Here is an 18,054-nt window from a genome sequence, read left to right as displayed (position 1 = left end):
GATTAAAGCTAATAGTGATCAGAGAATGTAGAGGTATGGAAGGCAGAAACTAATGACAAAAGGGAAAATGGATGTGACAATGCAATATGAAAGCTGATAGACACCCACAATGTTGTAGACCCTCAAACAGAACAGTTTTTATGTACTTCTTTTTTTGTGTAAAATTATCTAGGTTTAGTCAACTAACTCTAAAAAGGCTTTGGATGAAATGCAAAGCCAGTGTTAAAAACACCTTGGATTTAAAATCATGTGAAATATCTTCTATTGTTTGTGTCAACTCTTCCATGCTGCTTTAATCCTAAATAATACAAATTAAGAAATATTTCCTTTGTTGTTCGGTTTATTGCACAGATATTGTACATTGCACTTTCACGGTATTTAAAAACCTGTAGAGTAAGAAATGATTAGTATATCTTTACAATCTCCTATGCAACATTCCTGTTACTGAGCCAAACCCAATCACCCTGATAGTGGTCACATGATATTAGAATGCTGCCAAGGTTCACTTTACAAATATTTAAAGCAGCACAGGAGCTCACAGTGCAGAGACGATACAGAGCAGTTATCGGCAGAATGGCTGTGAGTGTTGCAACAACTCTTCTCCTCGTTTCTGGGGTTACTCTCCTTGTTTATTTGATCAAATGGTGGATGAATGTAACGAAAAAAAATTTGCCACCAGGGCCGACCCCTCTGCCACTTGTGGGGAATATTTTGCAGATCAGTACCACTGAATTACCACAGTCTTTGGTGAAGGTAAGCCAAAATAATTATGCTGAACTTTGTAAAACAATGCATTCCTATTGTATTCTAGGAAAATCATGAAATGGTCCAACTTAGTCTGCACTCTTTTACAGCACATGAGCCATGGAAATTGTCCTACTCATTGACCACCAGTGAAAGGGACACTTTCCAGGTCAAGTCTTCTTGTTTAACCCGAGTTAAAAAGTTTTTGCCGCTACAGAGAAAGGGCCATGACATGTCTTTGGCACTTTATTACTGTGAGTGAGAGCAGGCAAAAGAGTCCCCAAGCCTTGCTCTTGAAAAAATATCTTCATGCCAATGGTCCAAGATATAAAGACAGTTGATAGATAGAAGTACTGTAGGCTTCATGCTTACAGTCCTCTTTTGAAACTGTACAACTACATGGCCAGTCTAAAACAGTAAGATTTTTTTTAGAAAATTCAGTAGGCCAAATTCTTACAGTTGCTCTTTTAAACCTGTACAACTCTAAATAAAAAAATATATCTCTATCAACAGCTAGGTGAGCAATACGGATCTGTGTATACACTCTACATGGGAAATCATCGAGCGGTCATGCTGACTGGGTACGATACCGTGAAGGAGGCTCTAGTTGATCGCAGTGATGTGTTTAGTGACAGAGGTGACATGGATCTGACAGAATTATTCTTTAAGGATTTTGGTAAGAAGCTGCAAACAGATGTTTTCATTAAAGATGTGTTGATACATGTGTAGTCTAGGCACAGGCATCAGGATAATTGAAATGGAAGGTGGGTCCTCAATAAATTGCCAATTAATAACTTCTACCTGACACAGACATTCACATAAGGTCCTACAATAAAACAGTTTATTATTATTATGCATACAGAGACCAGTTCCTGTGGGAGCCAAGTGACCCAAGCATTACATTCAGGAATTCAGCTATGTGACATTACAATAGGTGAATCTGCTTGTGGGTGGACTTACGAGAAAGAATATGTGTGAACTTTACAATAAAATTATAAGTATGTTTTCACACTCAGGAGGAAACCCTTGCAAAGACAGTAGGAATGAAAAAGTTATATGCCGATAGTGTGGAATTCATGCTGGGAACATTATAAAATACAAAAATAGTTCAAAAGGCATTGTTTAAAATGTTTTCATTTTTTGAAATTCTAAAAATAAATTATTATAAAACCCTTTCATTTTATCAGGTGTGATCATGAGCAATGGAGAGAGGTGGAAGACAATGCGCCGATTTTCCCTGACAACACTGAGAAATTTTGGGATGGGGAAGAGAAGTGTGGAAGAGAGGATTCAGGAAGAAGCTCGATGTCTCACGGACAAATTTATGAAAATTAAAGGTAGGTGGAGATAATGCCTAATTCATACAGTAGGGAACATATATCCCCTTTACATGGAGGTTTTTAATCTATTTTATTAAAACTAGTTGTTTTTTAACATCTCTAAAATTTGCTGTTGCTAGGCTGCTGTGACAATGATTGCATTATATGCCTTATATGTGTTAAAAATCCTGTGCATTAACGGGGGCTATTTTATGAGTATACTTGCTATTTCTTGGCTTCCACAGATTAGCAAAACCTTTGAAATTTCTGCATGACACAATAGAAACTAAATTAAAGTAAACAGACCCCAGATATGCATTGGGTATGGAATATGTAAGTTGTGCAGTACATCTTCTAATGCAAGAGAGTGGAGAAGCCCTCACACTAATGAAAGAAAAACAGTCACAACCCCCAGATCACAATTTTACAATATTGGAAGAGAATCATAGGGCATAAAGAAATATATACGCTATAAGCATAGGCATGCAGCACAGAAAGCCTTATGGCCTAATAACGATGTATATTACTAAAACATTGAAAGGAAGAATTTCTTCTGTATTTTTTATGTGTGTAGGTTTCCTGGTGCTTTTAGCTTAGGTGGCAAAGAGAAACAATGAAGTTCATTTACTTAAGGACTAAAGGCTATTCACAAAGTGACCACGTACTACACATTTAGTAAATCAAATCAATTTTGTTTGTTTCAAACTGATGATTAATAACTTTTTATCCAAGGTCCTCATGCAAATTAAATTTACTTAATACTGAACACAGTTAATTGTAAGGAAAATGTGATTAGCTCTTTTTGTGTAATTACAGATAAGCCAATTGACCCGATTCATTTGCTAAGACTGGCTGTGTCCAATGTCATCTGCTCCATTGTATTTGGAGAAAGATTTGACTATGATGATGAGAAGTTTATGACTCTTCTGAAACTTATTCAAGAAGTGATGATCCTGCTGAACTCCAAATCTGGCCAGGTAAACATATATATTGTATAACATTTACAATTGTGACATTTCAGAAATTGTGGATTTCCCATTACCTTCTATAATGGAATCAATGGTTCCCAGAATTTGTAGATAGGACTTCGGGACTGTGAAGCAATTAATGCCCTATTCAGTCTAATAATTTGGGAAAACAAGTGGTGAGAAGAGGAAGAAACTTAAAATGACTGGCATCATAAGCTTCATATAGTGCTCTGTGTTACAAAAAATACTGTAACATGCAGACACAAAGTACAGTAGGATGAGGAAAATATCCCCCATAAAGCAGTATCTACAAATCATCTACAAAAATGACCCAATATTGAACTTCATTCTTCAAGATGTTTAAACTCTAACCCAGCACCGGTTGGGTTTTCTAAACATGGTGGTAGGTTAGTAAAGAACAGGAATATTGTAAATACCAGAGACCTGTTTTGTTAAACTTCAGTGTTTTAGCATGAAATGTTTACAACAAGTGATTTGTATTGCTCATTATTTAACTCCTCAATTTAAAATTTATTTTAGCTTCTTAACCTGTTCCCAACTGTAATGAGCCATGTTCCTGGACCCCACCAGAAACTTTTTCCAAATTTTGAAACGCTCAGACAGTTTGTGATAGATATGGCAAACTCTCACAAGGAGACATTAGATGAGAACTGCCCACGTGATTTCATAGATTGTTTTCTCATGAAGATGAAAGAGGTGAGTTTGATTCCGATTCATTATCTAAAATCAAATTCCTTTTCTAATATAAGGAAGGTTTTAAAGAAATATTTCAGGTTTACTGCATGACTTTTAAATACTACAATTGGGCCAAGTAATACTGAATTGTAACATTTTCATACTTTGTTGTACATTCTAAAGATGTTTAAAACCATAAAAGGGACACATGACCAGCACATTGATTGAGTATGTAGAGTTTAAGTTAAAAGTTCATGAATTGTCAGGTGCCTCTTCCAAATGGGCAATTAGTTAGGGACGGGATACAACAAATAGGTAATTACTGAATCCTGGTGGTTTGTCTGCTAAACTGACTCTGAAAATATCTGTTTCAGGAAAAGAACAACCCAAAAACAGAATTCCATAATGATAACTTAGTAGGAACAGTAGTTGACCTGTTCTTTGCAGGAACTGAAACTACGAGTTTAACACTGAGATATGGCTTCCTAATGCTACTCAAGTACCCAGAAATACAAGGTAAGGAATGCCATCACTTTCTACCAAAATAAAGTAATTGTAAATTAAACCATATGCCTGTAGGGAAAATAGCATCCTTTAGAGATGTAAATTTCACTTGAAGCAGGTCAAATGTACATGTCAATAAATGACCTGAGAAGCTTAACAAACTGCTCTTAAACTTTTGCTATTTAAACAAACAAAAAGCTCATTGACACAGGTGCTAATTCAGTTTTCATTTTTCAGGCAATTCGGCATGGTTGTTGACATGATTCTGTCAATTGAAAATAAAATAGCACTACTCTCCAGCAAACTGGCAAATTACAATGCTTTTAACACTCTTTCAATAATTAGTGACAAAATCATGCTCAAAAGCTTTGAAAAGTGGGTTGGGCCAGGAAGTTTTCAGTAACCCCTTCTACAGCTCCCTGTACTGACATAGATTAACCTGATTTTACAGCACAGGGTGATCTTTGCATTAGAAACTGTAGCAAGTCAAACAAATGACCTGATTTACAGTAATGGAAACATTTTATTTAAATATTTCATTAACATATTTAAAAAGGTGGTAAAGATGGATCCACAAAGGGTAAATTATAAACAGATTTACCTTCAGCATTAAAATATGAAAATCTATCATATAACATCACTTCTGGGGCCGTCTATGTTTGTAAGCTTTGTTGCAGTTGGCTTGTGGTAAATAACACACAGCGGATTTACATTGTGTAAATACCACTGATTTTGCATCACCTTAATAAAAATAGATGTGACATCTAATATACTTTCACTTCCTCTTTCTGTGTGCTCCAGAGAGGATACATAAGGAAATTGACAACGTAATAGGCAGTGATCGGTGTCCATCAGTGGAGGACAGAAGTAAAATGCCGTATACAGATGCCGTCATCCATGAAATTCAGAGATTCGCCGATATTGTACCAGCAGGGCTACTCCATGCAGCCAGCAAGGACACCACATTTAGAGGATATAACATTCCAAAGGTACATTCTGCTAGAATGTGATTTTATTAGGTCTAAGTCTGGCATTAGATGAACAGGTATCTTTCGAAGAATGACAGGTCCTGAGATACAATATCTTTCTACCTTGCCCATGACACTTGGTTAGCACTGAGAACACAGCACAGAATACAGTGCTGTCATGTGGTCCTCTATTTATTGCAAAGTTAAGGATCAACTTCTTTCACAGGAAGACTTTTAAAATAAATTAAACAATCTCCTTTTGCAATAGTCAAGGCTTCTACACACCAAAGCAGTGTCTTATGGATCATCATAGCATTCACAGTAATCACTATAGTGACCTGGGGCTTGGCACATTAAATTTCACCATTATTTCTGCAGCGAGGGCATCAGATCATGCTGGTCAATATAATATTTACCATTTATTTACATTCTGGCACCAGGGCTTGCCAAATTCCTCATCCTACGGATACATTATGGCCATGTCAAAACTACTGAAAGAAACCTAAGAGAAACAGTATATGAGATTCAGGAGATGGTGGCAGTGAGCAGAATAGAGGAAGTAAATACAATACTTACCCTTGAGCAGACAGACCAGAGACATTAACAGGGGGCATTATAATAAGGGACCTATATTAGGGAACAATAGGGTTTGCCCTAAAACATAGGGAACTATAAAGGTAAGCACTATAGGCAGAGGTGCAATAAGGGGAAGCAGGATAAGTGGGACATGGTAAAAGGGAATATTAATAAAGGGCATTTTCATAGCAAACTTTGAAAAATGATGGGAATTGTATGTAGGTTAAAACATGACCTCATGAGGTTTAAATCACAGAATGTAGAACTATGTAGAGAAATAAAAGTATATTCTTATAACTAGCTTTATATCATATTAAAGATATCCTAAACCACAGTCATCATTCTTCCTAAGCTTTAAAAAATTTCCTTCATTTGTATCTGCCTATGTTTCCAGTAACCAATTACATTCTTTAATTTTTAGGGAACATTGGTTTTTCCAGTCCTAACTTCAGTCTTAAAGGACCCAACACAGTTTAAGAACCCTGAGAAATTTGACCCAGGACATTTCCTTAACGAGAATGGCACCTTTAAGAAGAGCGATGCTTTCATGCCATTTTCAGCAGGTACCGTGTTATAGATATTTGTTTGTACATAGAAAATCATATTAAGACATACAGTAGATTGTCAAGGTAACATTTATTCTTGGCTCAAGGAGATTAGAACATTATAGTCATTTGGCTAAAATAAAAGTCTTTAACCCTAATGCTTTGTGAATTGAGTCTCATGTGTAGGCTAAAGAATTGAACTCCATAGAAAATTACAGCATCTGCTTTGTGCAAAATGATCCTACTAATAACACTGGGTGCCATCAATAATGTATTGTATGGTATTTATAGAGCAGTAACATTAGCACTCTAGACCTAGAAAAATGTTAGGACTGCTGAACCCAACGATTCTATTTTTAGTCGAAAAAGATTACCAAGAATGATAATGACAACAGCCATAAAAGTCAAAGAGCACAGGAAATAAGGAGCTCATTGCGTCATAGGGAGGATGAACAAGTGTTTTTGCAGTTATTAAACAGAAACAACAAAACATTCCCAATGGCAATTTAACATACTAGAAGTGGCCAAATAAGTGGTCACTCCAGGAGTTTACACACAAACACACATATATATTCCCATAAATGGATGTTATTCTGATTCTTCCTTTAGTAAGTACTTTGACACTTTCACTACTCATCTTTTATCAAATTATACACACCAAAGCAGTGTCTTAGGGATCATCATAGCATTCACAGTAATCACTATAGTGACCTGGGGCTTGGGACATTAAATTTCCATTATTTCTGCAGAGAAGGCATCAGATCATGCGGGTCAATAAAATATTTACCACTCATTTACATTCTGGCACCAGGGCTCGCCAAATTCCTCATCCTACTGATACATTATGGCCATGTCAAAACTACTGAAAGAAGTGTAGGAGAAACAGGAGTTTGAGATTCAGGAGATGGTGGCAGTGAGCAGAATAGGGGAGGCAAATACAATACTTACCCTTAAGCAGACAGACCAGAGACACTAACAGGGGGCATTATAATAAGGGACCTATATTAGTGCACAATAATATATAACTTTATATCATTTTAAAGATATCCTAAACCACAGTCATCATTCTTCCTAAGCCTTAAAATACTTACTTCATTTGTATCTGCCTATGTTTCCAGTAACCAATTACATTCTTTAATTTTTAAGGAAATTTGGTTTTTCCAGTCCTAACTTCAGTCTTAAAGGACCCAACACAGTTTAAGAACCCTGAGAAATTTAACACAGGACATTTCCTTAACAAGAATGGCACCTTTAGGAAGAGCAATGCTTTCATGCCATTTTCAGCAGGTACCGTGTTATAGATATTTGTTTGCACATAGAAAATCATATTAAGACATACAGTAGATTGTCAAGGTAACATTTATTCTTGGCTCAAGGAGATTAGAACATTATAGTCATTTGGCTAAAAGTCTTTAACCCTAATGCTTTGTGAATTGAGTCTCATGTGTAGGCTAAAGAATTGTACTCCATAGAAAATTACAGCATTTGCTTTGTGCAAATGCAAAAACAACTGCAATGCTTAATATTAAAATATCAATTCACAATCTACTGTATAATATAAATATAAAAAATATATAATATAAAATATATTACCAGTAAAGATCTAATGACAGGTTAGGTTTTAATTTTGAGTTGTACCCTTCTTACCGGTCCTGGTGACCAGTTACTGATGAACCTTTGAACCTGTTACTGATGCACGCTACACGCGTACAGTGCTGCAGACCAGCTTCTTACTATGTTCCTCATTTAACGATCAATTCGCTAAATACAGGTATTCCTTACTTAACGATTTACCTTCCCAATGATGGCTCCCACTTACAACCAGCTTTGTAATTGGTACATGACCAGGGTAGTTCCGACCTCCCAGCCCTTTCCACCATACCAGCACCCCTGAACTTGAACACCTCCCCACTCCTCACAACCTGCTTACAAACCCAACCCGACCAAAGAATTACACAGACACCAAATTGCACTTAAATTGGCTGGAAAGCAGCCGTGTATTTAAACTATAAATAAACAACCATTACCTTATAAATATAAATAACCATAAATAACCATCAATTTAAATATTAAACAAAACAACCTCAAATACATTAACAATATTATTAACCATAATACCAAAATTAACCAAAATGAAACCCCCTATTTTATATAAACACTGCAACAATACTGTTTTAAACAAGGATCCCTCTTACCACAAACCACCGTTTTTCATGTCCAGGATCCCTACCTTCTAGTACACCAACCGCCACCCATAAAAGCCCCAACTACTTACCAAGTCCAGGGAGGGTGGGCGGGGAACGTTGTTTTCCCTACTCGTTGTCTATCCTAAAAGATGGCCTCTCATATTCTATTTCCCCCTTTTAAACCCTTAATTTCCCAAACACCTCCTCCTCAACTTTCGTGCTAGCACTACCCCTCCCTACATCCCTCAAACCAATTAACCCTTTCCCACCCTCTTGCTGGGGCCTCACACCCTGTCATGCAGGCGCTGCCCCTAAACTTGTATGGTTACGGGCCTCACTCTATAGAAGAACTTACAGTAAAAGTAATCGGAGTTTTAACCCAGTCCTATTTTCCACAAAACGTATGAAAAGAAAACTAAAAACTAAAACTTTAAAAAAACTGTAAAAATGGCCATTAGGATCATTTTTAAGTACATATTTGCAAACTTAACACACTTAGACCTTAACTTTAAAAGTTACAACTTGAAAAATGCCCAGTCCTATATCAAAAGATGAGCTTTTAGTAGTAGCTATTGACAAATTTTCTTTCTTCTTTTCCAGGAAAACGTGTGTGTATGGGGGAAGGTCTGGCTCGCATGGAACTCTTCCTCTTTTTCACAACCATTTTGCAAAGGTTTACTCTGGAGCCCACTGTGGACATCATAGGGAGGATGAACAAGTGTTTTTGCAGTTATTAAACAGAAACAACAAAACATTCCCAATGGCAATTTAACATACTAGAAGTGGCCAAATAAGTGGTCACTCCAGGAGTTTACACACAAACACACATATATATATTCCCATAAATGGATGTTATTCTGATTATTCCTTTAGTAAGTACTTTGACACTTTCACTACTCACCTTTTATCAAATTATACACACCAAAGCAGTGTCTTAGGGCTCATCATAGCATTCACAGTAATCACTATAGTGACCTGGGGCTTGGGACATTAAATTTCCATTATTTCTGCAGAGAAGGCATCAGATCATGCGGGTCAATAAAATATTTACCACTCATTTACATTCTGGCACCAGGGCTCGCCAAATTCCTCATCCTACTGATACATTATGGCCATGTCAAAACTACTGAAAGAAGTGTAGGAGAAACAGGAGTTTGAGATTCAGGAGATGGTGGCAGTGAGCAGAATAGGGGAGGCAAATACAATACTTACCCTTAAGCAGACAGACCAGAGACACTAACAGGGGCCATTATAATAAGGGACCTATATTAGTGCACAATAATATATAACTTTATATCATTTTAAAGATATCCTAAACCACAGTCATCATTCTTCCTAAGCCTTAAAATACCTAGACATTCTTTAATTTTTAAGGAAATTTGGTTTTTCCAGTCCTAACTTGAGTCGTAAAGGACCCAACACAGTTTAAGAGCCCTGAGAAATTTAACCCAGAACATTTCCTTAACGAGAATGGCACCTTTAGGAAGAGTAATGCTTTCATGCAATTTTCAGCAGGTACCGTGTTATAGATATTTGTTTGCACATAGAAAATCATATTTAGACATACAGTAGATTGTCAAGGTAACATTTATTCTTGGCTCAGGGAGATCAGAACATTATAGTCATTTGGCTAAAAGTCTTTATCCTTAATGCTTTGTGAATTGAGTCTCATGTGTAGGCTAAAGAATTGGACTCCATTGGAAATTACAGCATCTGCTTTGTGCCAATGCAAAAACAACTGCAATGCTTAATATTAAAATATAAATTCACAATCTACTGTATACTATAAATATAAACAATATATAATATAAAATATATTACCAGTAAATATGTAAAGACAGGTTAGGTTTTAATTTGGAGTTGTACCCCCCTTACCTGTCCTGGTGACCAGTTACTGATGAACCTTTGAACCTGTTACTGATGCACGCTACATGCGTACAGTGCTGGAGACCAGCTTCTTACTATGTTCCTCATTTAACGATCAATTAAATACAGGTATTCCTTATTTAACAACGTACCTGCTTAATGATGGCTCACACTTACAACCAGCTTTCTGATGGGTACATGACCAGGGTAGTTCGGACCTCCCAGCCCTTTCCACCATACCAGCACCCCTGAACTTGACCAGCTCCCCACTCCTCACAACCTGCTTACCAACCCAACCCCACCAAATATTACACAGACACCAAATTGCACTTAAATTGGCTGGCAAGCAGCCGTGTATTTAAACTATAAAGAAAATAACCATAACCTTATAAATATAATTAACCATAAATAACCATCAATTTAAATACTAAACAAAACAACCTCAAATACATTAACAAAATTATTAACTATAATACCCAAAATTAACCAAAATGAAACCCCCTTTTTTATATAAACACTGCAACAATACTGTTTTAAACAAGGATCCCTCTTACCACAAACCACCGTTTTTCATGTCCAGGATCTCTACCTTCTAAGACACCAACCGCCACCCATAAAAGCCCCAACTACTTACCGAATCCAGGGAAGGTGGGTGGGGAACGTTGTTTTACCTACTCGCTGTCTATCCTAAAAGATGGCCTCCCACTTTCTATTTCCCCCTTTTAAACCCTTCTTTTCTCAAACACCTCCTGGCACTACCCCTCCCTACATCCCTCAAACCAATTAACCCTTTCCCACCCTCTTACTGTGGCCTCACACCGCGTTATGCAGGCCCTGCGCCTAACATTGTATGTCTACTGGCCTCACTCTATATAAGAACTGTACAGTTTACAGCAGAGTGGCTTTCCCCTTTCATTCTTCTCAGCTCCAACCTCCATCTTGAGACACGATTCTTCTCGATCTGCAGGGTGTCAGTCAACCTGTCACTTATGGACGCTGCACGTGCACCTAATAATCAATTTGTTTAACTACCAGGTCATTGGAACAGAACCTGGTCAATATTTAAGGGGCATCTATAATCCAATTGAGGCAAATGTTATGGTGTCAACTATCTAAACTGTGAATTCCTCCTACTTTGAATGTATAACTGTCATTTCTTTTAGAAGCTCCAAGACAAGAAATGATGGAAAATCATTCTAGTAGAACACAGACAGCAAAAGTAACCTGAGTTTTAATCCAGTCCTAGTTTCTGCATAACCAATAAAAAAAACTAAAACTAAAAACTAAAACTTTAAAAAAAAAGTAAAAATGGCCATCAGGATCATTGTTAAGTACATATTTGCAATCTTAACACCCTTAGACCTTAACTTTAAAAGTTACAACTTGAATAATGCCCAAGCCTATACCAAAAGATGAGCTTTTAGTAGTAGCTATTGATGTATTTTTTTTCTTCTTTTCCAGGAAAACGTGTGTATATGGGGGAAGGTCTGGCTTGCATGGAACTCTTCCTCTTTTTCACAACCATTTTGCAAAGGTTTAATTTGGAGCCCACAATGGACAGAAAGTATTAACCAAAGGAGAGGGGTCATCCCAAAGAAAAATATTATTAGAAAAGTAAAAAAAAACACATTTTTTCCATTAAAAAGGATAGCCACCCTTTTACATAATGTTAAAATGTGATTATAGCATGAATAAATAGAAAGAAAAAAAAAAAGAGAACAAAGCACTTCTAATAGTGAAATCTTGTAAAAAAATGTTTAAAACATATAAATAGTACATGCATGCAACAGAAACAAATAGAAAAGTTATCAGATTTTATTGTTGAATACATGAGTTGTATTGCACTGTTCTTTATTGCATTGTGGTAACATTGCCTTACGGAGAAGAACAAACAACTGCGGGAAATACAATTAAACTTATCTCTATTGTCCTGAAAGATGAAAGGAGGCTCATTCTACAGGGACAGTAGTAATGTCAGAGGTGTCAAGACAGGCATCTTGAGCTGTCCATCTGGGTTCATCCTCACAATGCCATCATCATTGTCTGTACTGAAGAATGCCCGTTTCTTCACAGTTCTCGCCTTGTTGCACCTCAAGATTGTTTATAGATATTTGTAGATATATGTGGATAGATATAAATGTATATATAATGTATGTGTATAGGTGCAGGAATGTTGTGTGTAAACATGAAACCTGTTTTTCTTTGTACTGGCCATCTGGATCACCTAGGGGATGTCTTATCAGTGGTTATCAAAGAACCTCAACCAAGGAACAATAAACAAAACAGATAATAAACATGCCAGTACACAAGATCTAGTTCCCATAACAAACTGGTTACCAGTAGGGCCTACAAGGGGCAATTAATCCATCAAGCCTGAGTCAGCAGAAGATGGATGCATAATCAAACAGATGGGTTAGGTTGATAACCCAGCAGGACCTCTTGTTGACCCCTAAATTTAGATTCCAACAAGAGATTCTTATATCAAATTTAGTTGGGAGGTCCATCAAATTACATTAACCAATCCCAATCTAGTGGGGTGTGTGCCAACTGATGGTCATCGTACAGAACACACCCATCAACCAATCCAAGAGCCCTAAGGATACCTAATGGGAATTACCTATATAAAAATGGGAACTGAGAGAATTGAGATCTCTTGCTCTCCTTTCTTGCTTGCCCCTCTCTTGCTTGCTGGCTCCCCTTGTCTCCTGAGGGCCTCCTTAGGTAAGCTGGTATGGGGTCCTCTTCTGAAGGTAGTAGGCTCCTGAGGTACCCATTAACCTCCTAGCAGGTAGCTATAAGATATTCCTGATTGTAGTCTTATGGGTGTCTATAGTATTACTGCATTACTTTGTCATTTTGTAACTGATTTGTGTACTAAGCAGTTATTAGACTATTACAAGGGGTACTACTAATAACCTTATGTCCATGTGATATATATATATATATATATATATATATATATCAATTTTTGAAGTTCCGATGTTTAGATATCTGACAATATTGCTGTGTACTTTGTTTCACCTTGTTTTCTTCATTAAACTGTTTGAGTGACTAGCTATCATTTGTGTATGAACCTTCTTTTATTGAATATCTGTATGCATTGATAAGGGATATCATTTTCATATTTATGCAGATAAATATTCCTAAAACAACAGCCTAAAATTACTTTCACCTGTAATTAAGAGTACAGATGGAAAAATCAGTTAATACAACACAAAAGTAACCAGATATGCTTCCAGATCCACAAGCAGTATTCTTGTATCTGTCAAATTCCTGATACTTCATGGTCTGTTAGTCAGCTTTGATTTGATCCAGCCTATCAGGTATACTAAAATCTATAATTGCAATTTACTGATTAATACAGCTATAGGAGGAGTGATGGCAAAACCACATTTAAAGCAAATTTATTGCATAACATGATCAAATTGGAAAAGCAATTTAAGGAACCAGTGAAAGATTTTCCACTTTCGAATAGTCTCAACATAACTCTACAGGGCAATCAATAAAACATATATTATGTTTCCCCCAGAATTTTTTTTCACTGGGGTGGTGGGGGGCTGTAGCCCGAAGATCAAAGGGAAGGTTAAGTAAGACATGGCAAATTTGGTGCTCCCAGTTGTTTATGCCATAGGTATCCAGTAACGCCTATTATTGTGTCAGTATTCTACCTACCCCCTATACTTGGTTCCAACTTTCTAATGCCTGCCCCTTAGAATGCCCAATGTTTCAATCTTTTTGTATTATGTCCCAACCTGCCCAGTGCCCAAGTATTTTGATCCAAGTGTTCCATGTTTTGTTAATAGTGTAATTATTTGTAGTAGTGTAATAGTGTAAACAATGTAATGTAATACGTTAGGCTTAGTTCACATTAGCAGTAAAAACTGTGCCATTTACTGCTCCCAAGTGACTACTGGCAACAGATAGGCACCTGGTATTGGTAACAGGTGGTAAGTGCTCGGCCGCAGCTGAATTCTAATCGCCTTAATTGCTATGATCTCACAATTGACATCTTAAAAGATCCTCCTTATTTGCGCAGCTGTAATCTAATCGCCTTAATTGGCAGATTTGCGCCCCCTATTGCTCATTATTATGAAGACAGGAATCCGGCTGGCAGTGAGGAGGCGAGTGTACGAGCGCACTCGACTCCGGACCGCGGTAAACTGCGCTCGCTGGTCGCGCGTACGTTCGCGCTTCCAGCAATCGCGGATTTTATTGATGAATCGGGGGCTTGAACTCAAAGTGTACCATAAATGTAGGTACAAATGGGGAACACCTGTGGTTAACATCCCCTAACATTTCATCACTATGACATCATTAGAACATAAACTCTGCCCACTAAAATGAATTTGGGGTTCAGGTATAGGAAGGGTACAGTCATGTGTAACAGGGCCACATGTTTTGATGGGTAAAGTTTTTTTTATGTTGTAATGATGCCATGGTTTTGAAATTCTGGGGTGTTAGTAGTGTTCTGAGCAACGTTCCCTGCCCATCCAAAAATAACTTGGTGGTTACTGAAAATTGCTGGACGGTGCACCCATCTAAAGGGAGCTGGGTAGAGCACTGCATAAGAATTAAAGATGGATGAACATTTTTTTCTTATGATTGGTCATACATTTCAGCAATTTCTGTGTCTAGGCAATGTCTGTATGTAGACAATGAAGCCATTTTGCAGTTTCTGACTCATTTTTGCAGAAATTGGTATGGTAATGTGTGTGACCACTGTAAACTTTATGCCCACAATTGTAGGCATGACTGTGCCAAAACATAGTCACGCAGACTTGCATCCCCTCACACTACCAAATACTTTAATCCCCCCCTTTTGTTACCCCACTCACTTTTAACACTTAACCCCTCCAAATAAAGACCACACCATATGTTAGTTAAATGGCTCGTAGGCCTTTTATTGACAAATTACTAACTAAATGACTTTATTATCAAAATACCAAAATATATAATATTGTCTAGTGCCCTTTGTGGACCACAAGAAACTATTGTGGTTCAATTTGGCCTTGTAATTTTCTGTATTGCATTTAGCAGCCCTTAGGACTCCAATTATATTGTTGTTGACCACTAGATTGTTTAGTGGCCTTTTTCATATGTTACGGTTAATTATGTTTGTTTTATATACAATATAAACACACTGTTTGTGGCAAAAAAAAACCCTGCTCAAGCTCTCTCTTTGATTTCATGATGTTTTCAATATAAATAATATAACAAAATAAATAACACATATACCGTATATACCCAATATAAACATACTATTAAATAAATACCAGTTAACAATAACAATACTATAACAATACTAATTCCCCACCAACAATACTAATTCCCCACCAGCACACTCCCCTTGAGGACCTTAACCGCCCACACTAATAACCAACAAAAACCCCCACAATGCCACCCAATAACTCTACCAACAACAACAAGAAAGAGGGAAGGTGGGACTTTCCCTGAACGCTGTCTCGCTCTGAAAAGGAACCTACTTTCTCTTCCTGACCTTTTTAACACCTTCTGCCCCTCCTATACCTCCTCCTCCTTACTCCCCTCTCCCCAGATGGGTCGCTAAAACCAGAATTAATAACCACCAGCACACTCCCCTTGAGGACCTTAACCGCCCACACTAATAACCAACAAAAACCCCCACAATGCCACCCAATAACTCTACCAACAACAACAAGAAAGAGGGAAGGTGGGACTTTCCCTGAACGCTGTCTCGCTCTGAAAAGGAACCTACTTTCTCTTCCTGACCTTTTTAACACCTTCTGACCGTCCTATACCTCCTCCTTCCTACCCCCCCCCCTTCCCTTTGCAGTGGCTTCAGACCGAAAAACGTAACCCTCTGCTGTCTACTCCCTGTCTGCCCAGTCATGTCGGCTTTCCACTATGCTCCCTTCCTCACACGTTACAGGCCTAACTTTACCATGTGATCATCCCAATTACCCAGGAACCACTTTGTCTCTCGAAGACTGTAAATATGTTAGGACTACAGAACCCTATTCTTATTTTAGTCCACAGAGAGGAAAATGCTGATAATGATCAGAAAAAGAAAGAAGCAAAGAAATATAGGCACACAGTTGATCTTTAGCAGGATCAACAGGTATTTTGCAGCTAACAAACAGAAATATTATGATATTTCCAATCGCATATTTTGCAGGCTAGAGGAGACAAAATACAGGAAGGTCAATCCTGGATATTAAACATACACACATAAATATTACCATATATAGATATTATCATATTGTTCCCTCAGTCAGTACTTTGACACTTTTACTGCTTAATAAGCACTTTATTGTCATGGTTCAAAATGCCAATCTGCAGGTTTAGTTATTTCATGCAAGGCAGTGAAAACTGCTGACGATATTTTGTGCCCCGGCATATTTGTACACAGAGAACTTTGATAAGGAAGATCATCCCAGTTTAGGTGAACTGAGTTTAGGGCAACTGAGTGTACAAGTTAAGATTTTAGGACAGGTCTGGTAAACAAGCAAAGGGAACTTTTGAATTGTATTTTTGAAAAAAGAGTCTTTTGATTTGCTTTATATATATACATGTAAAAGATACAAACATTATATAATAGCCTTATATCTACATGTGATTTGTAATAGAGGACTGATTCACATCATGTCTTTGTGAAATATACCTAACTTGAAAAGGACACTGTAAAGTCCATCACAGGACATTTAGGAAAACATTCAGGTAGTAATCTTTTCCTTATTAATTGCTGGTATGGTTTAGTAAAGTTATCAAAGATCCTACTCCGGCAGACTATAACCTAATTACTACAGTATAATATCTGAAATAAGAGCTCACAATAATGGCTGACATCACAACACTTAGTAGGAACACAATAAAGTGACAACAAAATCCATAAAATATTTGCAACCTGTTTAAGCACTTACTTTTTAGTTTTATTTCAGAAAAAACTGGTTTAAAGTGAATTTTAAAATTGAAATATGCCCATTACTCAATTATGTATGACTGCAATTGAACTGACACATGTGTGGATATCATTTACATTTTAAGGCTACTTAAGATAGTACATTATTCCTAAACCAGGGGTTTACAGTCCTTTAAAAGGGAGCATGCAATAGTTATTGGTAGGACATTAGAATTAACAATGGAGACAGAGGTAAAGGTGTTGCAGTCATGAAATGATTTCAGGGGCATTGTCCCTTGGTGATGGAAGCCAAAGGAGGCAAGAAATGAAAGTGAAGGTATAGAAGGCAGGAACTTGGGATTGAAAAGATAATGGAGGTCAATGTAGAGGTGTGTGAAGACCATAAGCCAATGATGGTGAAAGAATGGGGTTAATTACTGGAGATTTATAAGCTGAAGGAACGCAGTTAATAAAGACAAAGAAGATAAAGGAGGCAAGGAATGAAGATGAAGGTAAAGAGGTGCGGGGGCAAAAAAACTGATCATGGAAGGGAGCATGGGGTCTAATTGTTGAAATTAAAGCTAAAAAGGGGTCAGAAAATGTCGACAAAGAGATCTGTGGGCTTAAATTTAAGATGAAGGAAATAATGGGGGTTGACTGTTGGAAAGGATGCAGGATGATAGGGTGGCAGGAAAAAACTGGAAACAAAAACAGCTTCACCAAAAAAGGGGGAACTCCATGGACCACTTGGCCTTTTTTCTGCTATCACTTTATATATCTATGTAGACAAAGCTGAAGAGGAATG

The 18,054-nt window shown here is 37.3% G+C and overlaps 1 protein-coding gene across 1 annotated transcript; it reads left to right on the top strand.

Annotated features, from left to right (window-relative positions):
• The first annotated feature begins 552 nt into the window (after positions 1-552).
• LOC140343898 (cytochrome P450 2C23-like) lies at positions 553-9,243 on the top strand. The gene is made up of 9 exons (XM_072430798.1): positions 553-753; positions 1,258-1,420; positions 1,932-2,081; positions 2,880-3,040; positions 3,572-3,748; positions 4,102-4,243; positions 5,033-5,220; positions 6,197-6,338; positions 9,107-9,243. Exons 1-9 carry the CDS (start codon positions 574-576, stop codon positions 9,241-9,243), a joined length of 1,440 nt encoding a protein of 479 aa, XP_072286899.1. The 5' UTR covers positions 553-573.
• The last annotated feature ends 8,811 nt before the right edge of the window (positions 9,244-18,054 follow it).

The sequence above is a fragment of the Pyxicephalus adspersus genome, chromosome Z, assembly GCF_032062135.1.
Source record: "Pyxicephalus adspersus chromosome Z, UCB_Pads_2.0, whole genome shotgun sequence".
NCBI classification, from domain to species: domain Eukaryota; kingdom Metazoa; phylum Chordata; class Amphibia; order Anura; family Pyxicephalidae; genus Pyxicephalus; species Pyxicephalus adspersus.
This window is presented reverse-complemented; position numbering and strand designations above follow the sequence as displayed.

What these genes read in the sequence shown, in the direction of transcription:
- LOC140343898 (XM_072430798.1), top strand. Translation starts at nt 574, where the DNA reads ATGGCTGTGAGTGTTGCAACAACTCTTCTCCTCGTTTCTGGGGTTACT. An exon ending in CAAATTTATGAAAATTAAAG is followed by an intron (nt 2,082 to 2,879) that starts GTAGGTGGAGAT and finishes GTGTAATTACAG; the next exon opens with ATAAGCCAATTGACCCGATT. An exon ending in TGAACTCCAAATCTGGCCAG is followed by an intron (nt 3,041 to 3,571) that starts GTAAACATATAT and finishes AATTTATTTTAG; the next exon opens with CTTCTTAACCTGTTCCCAAC.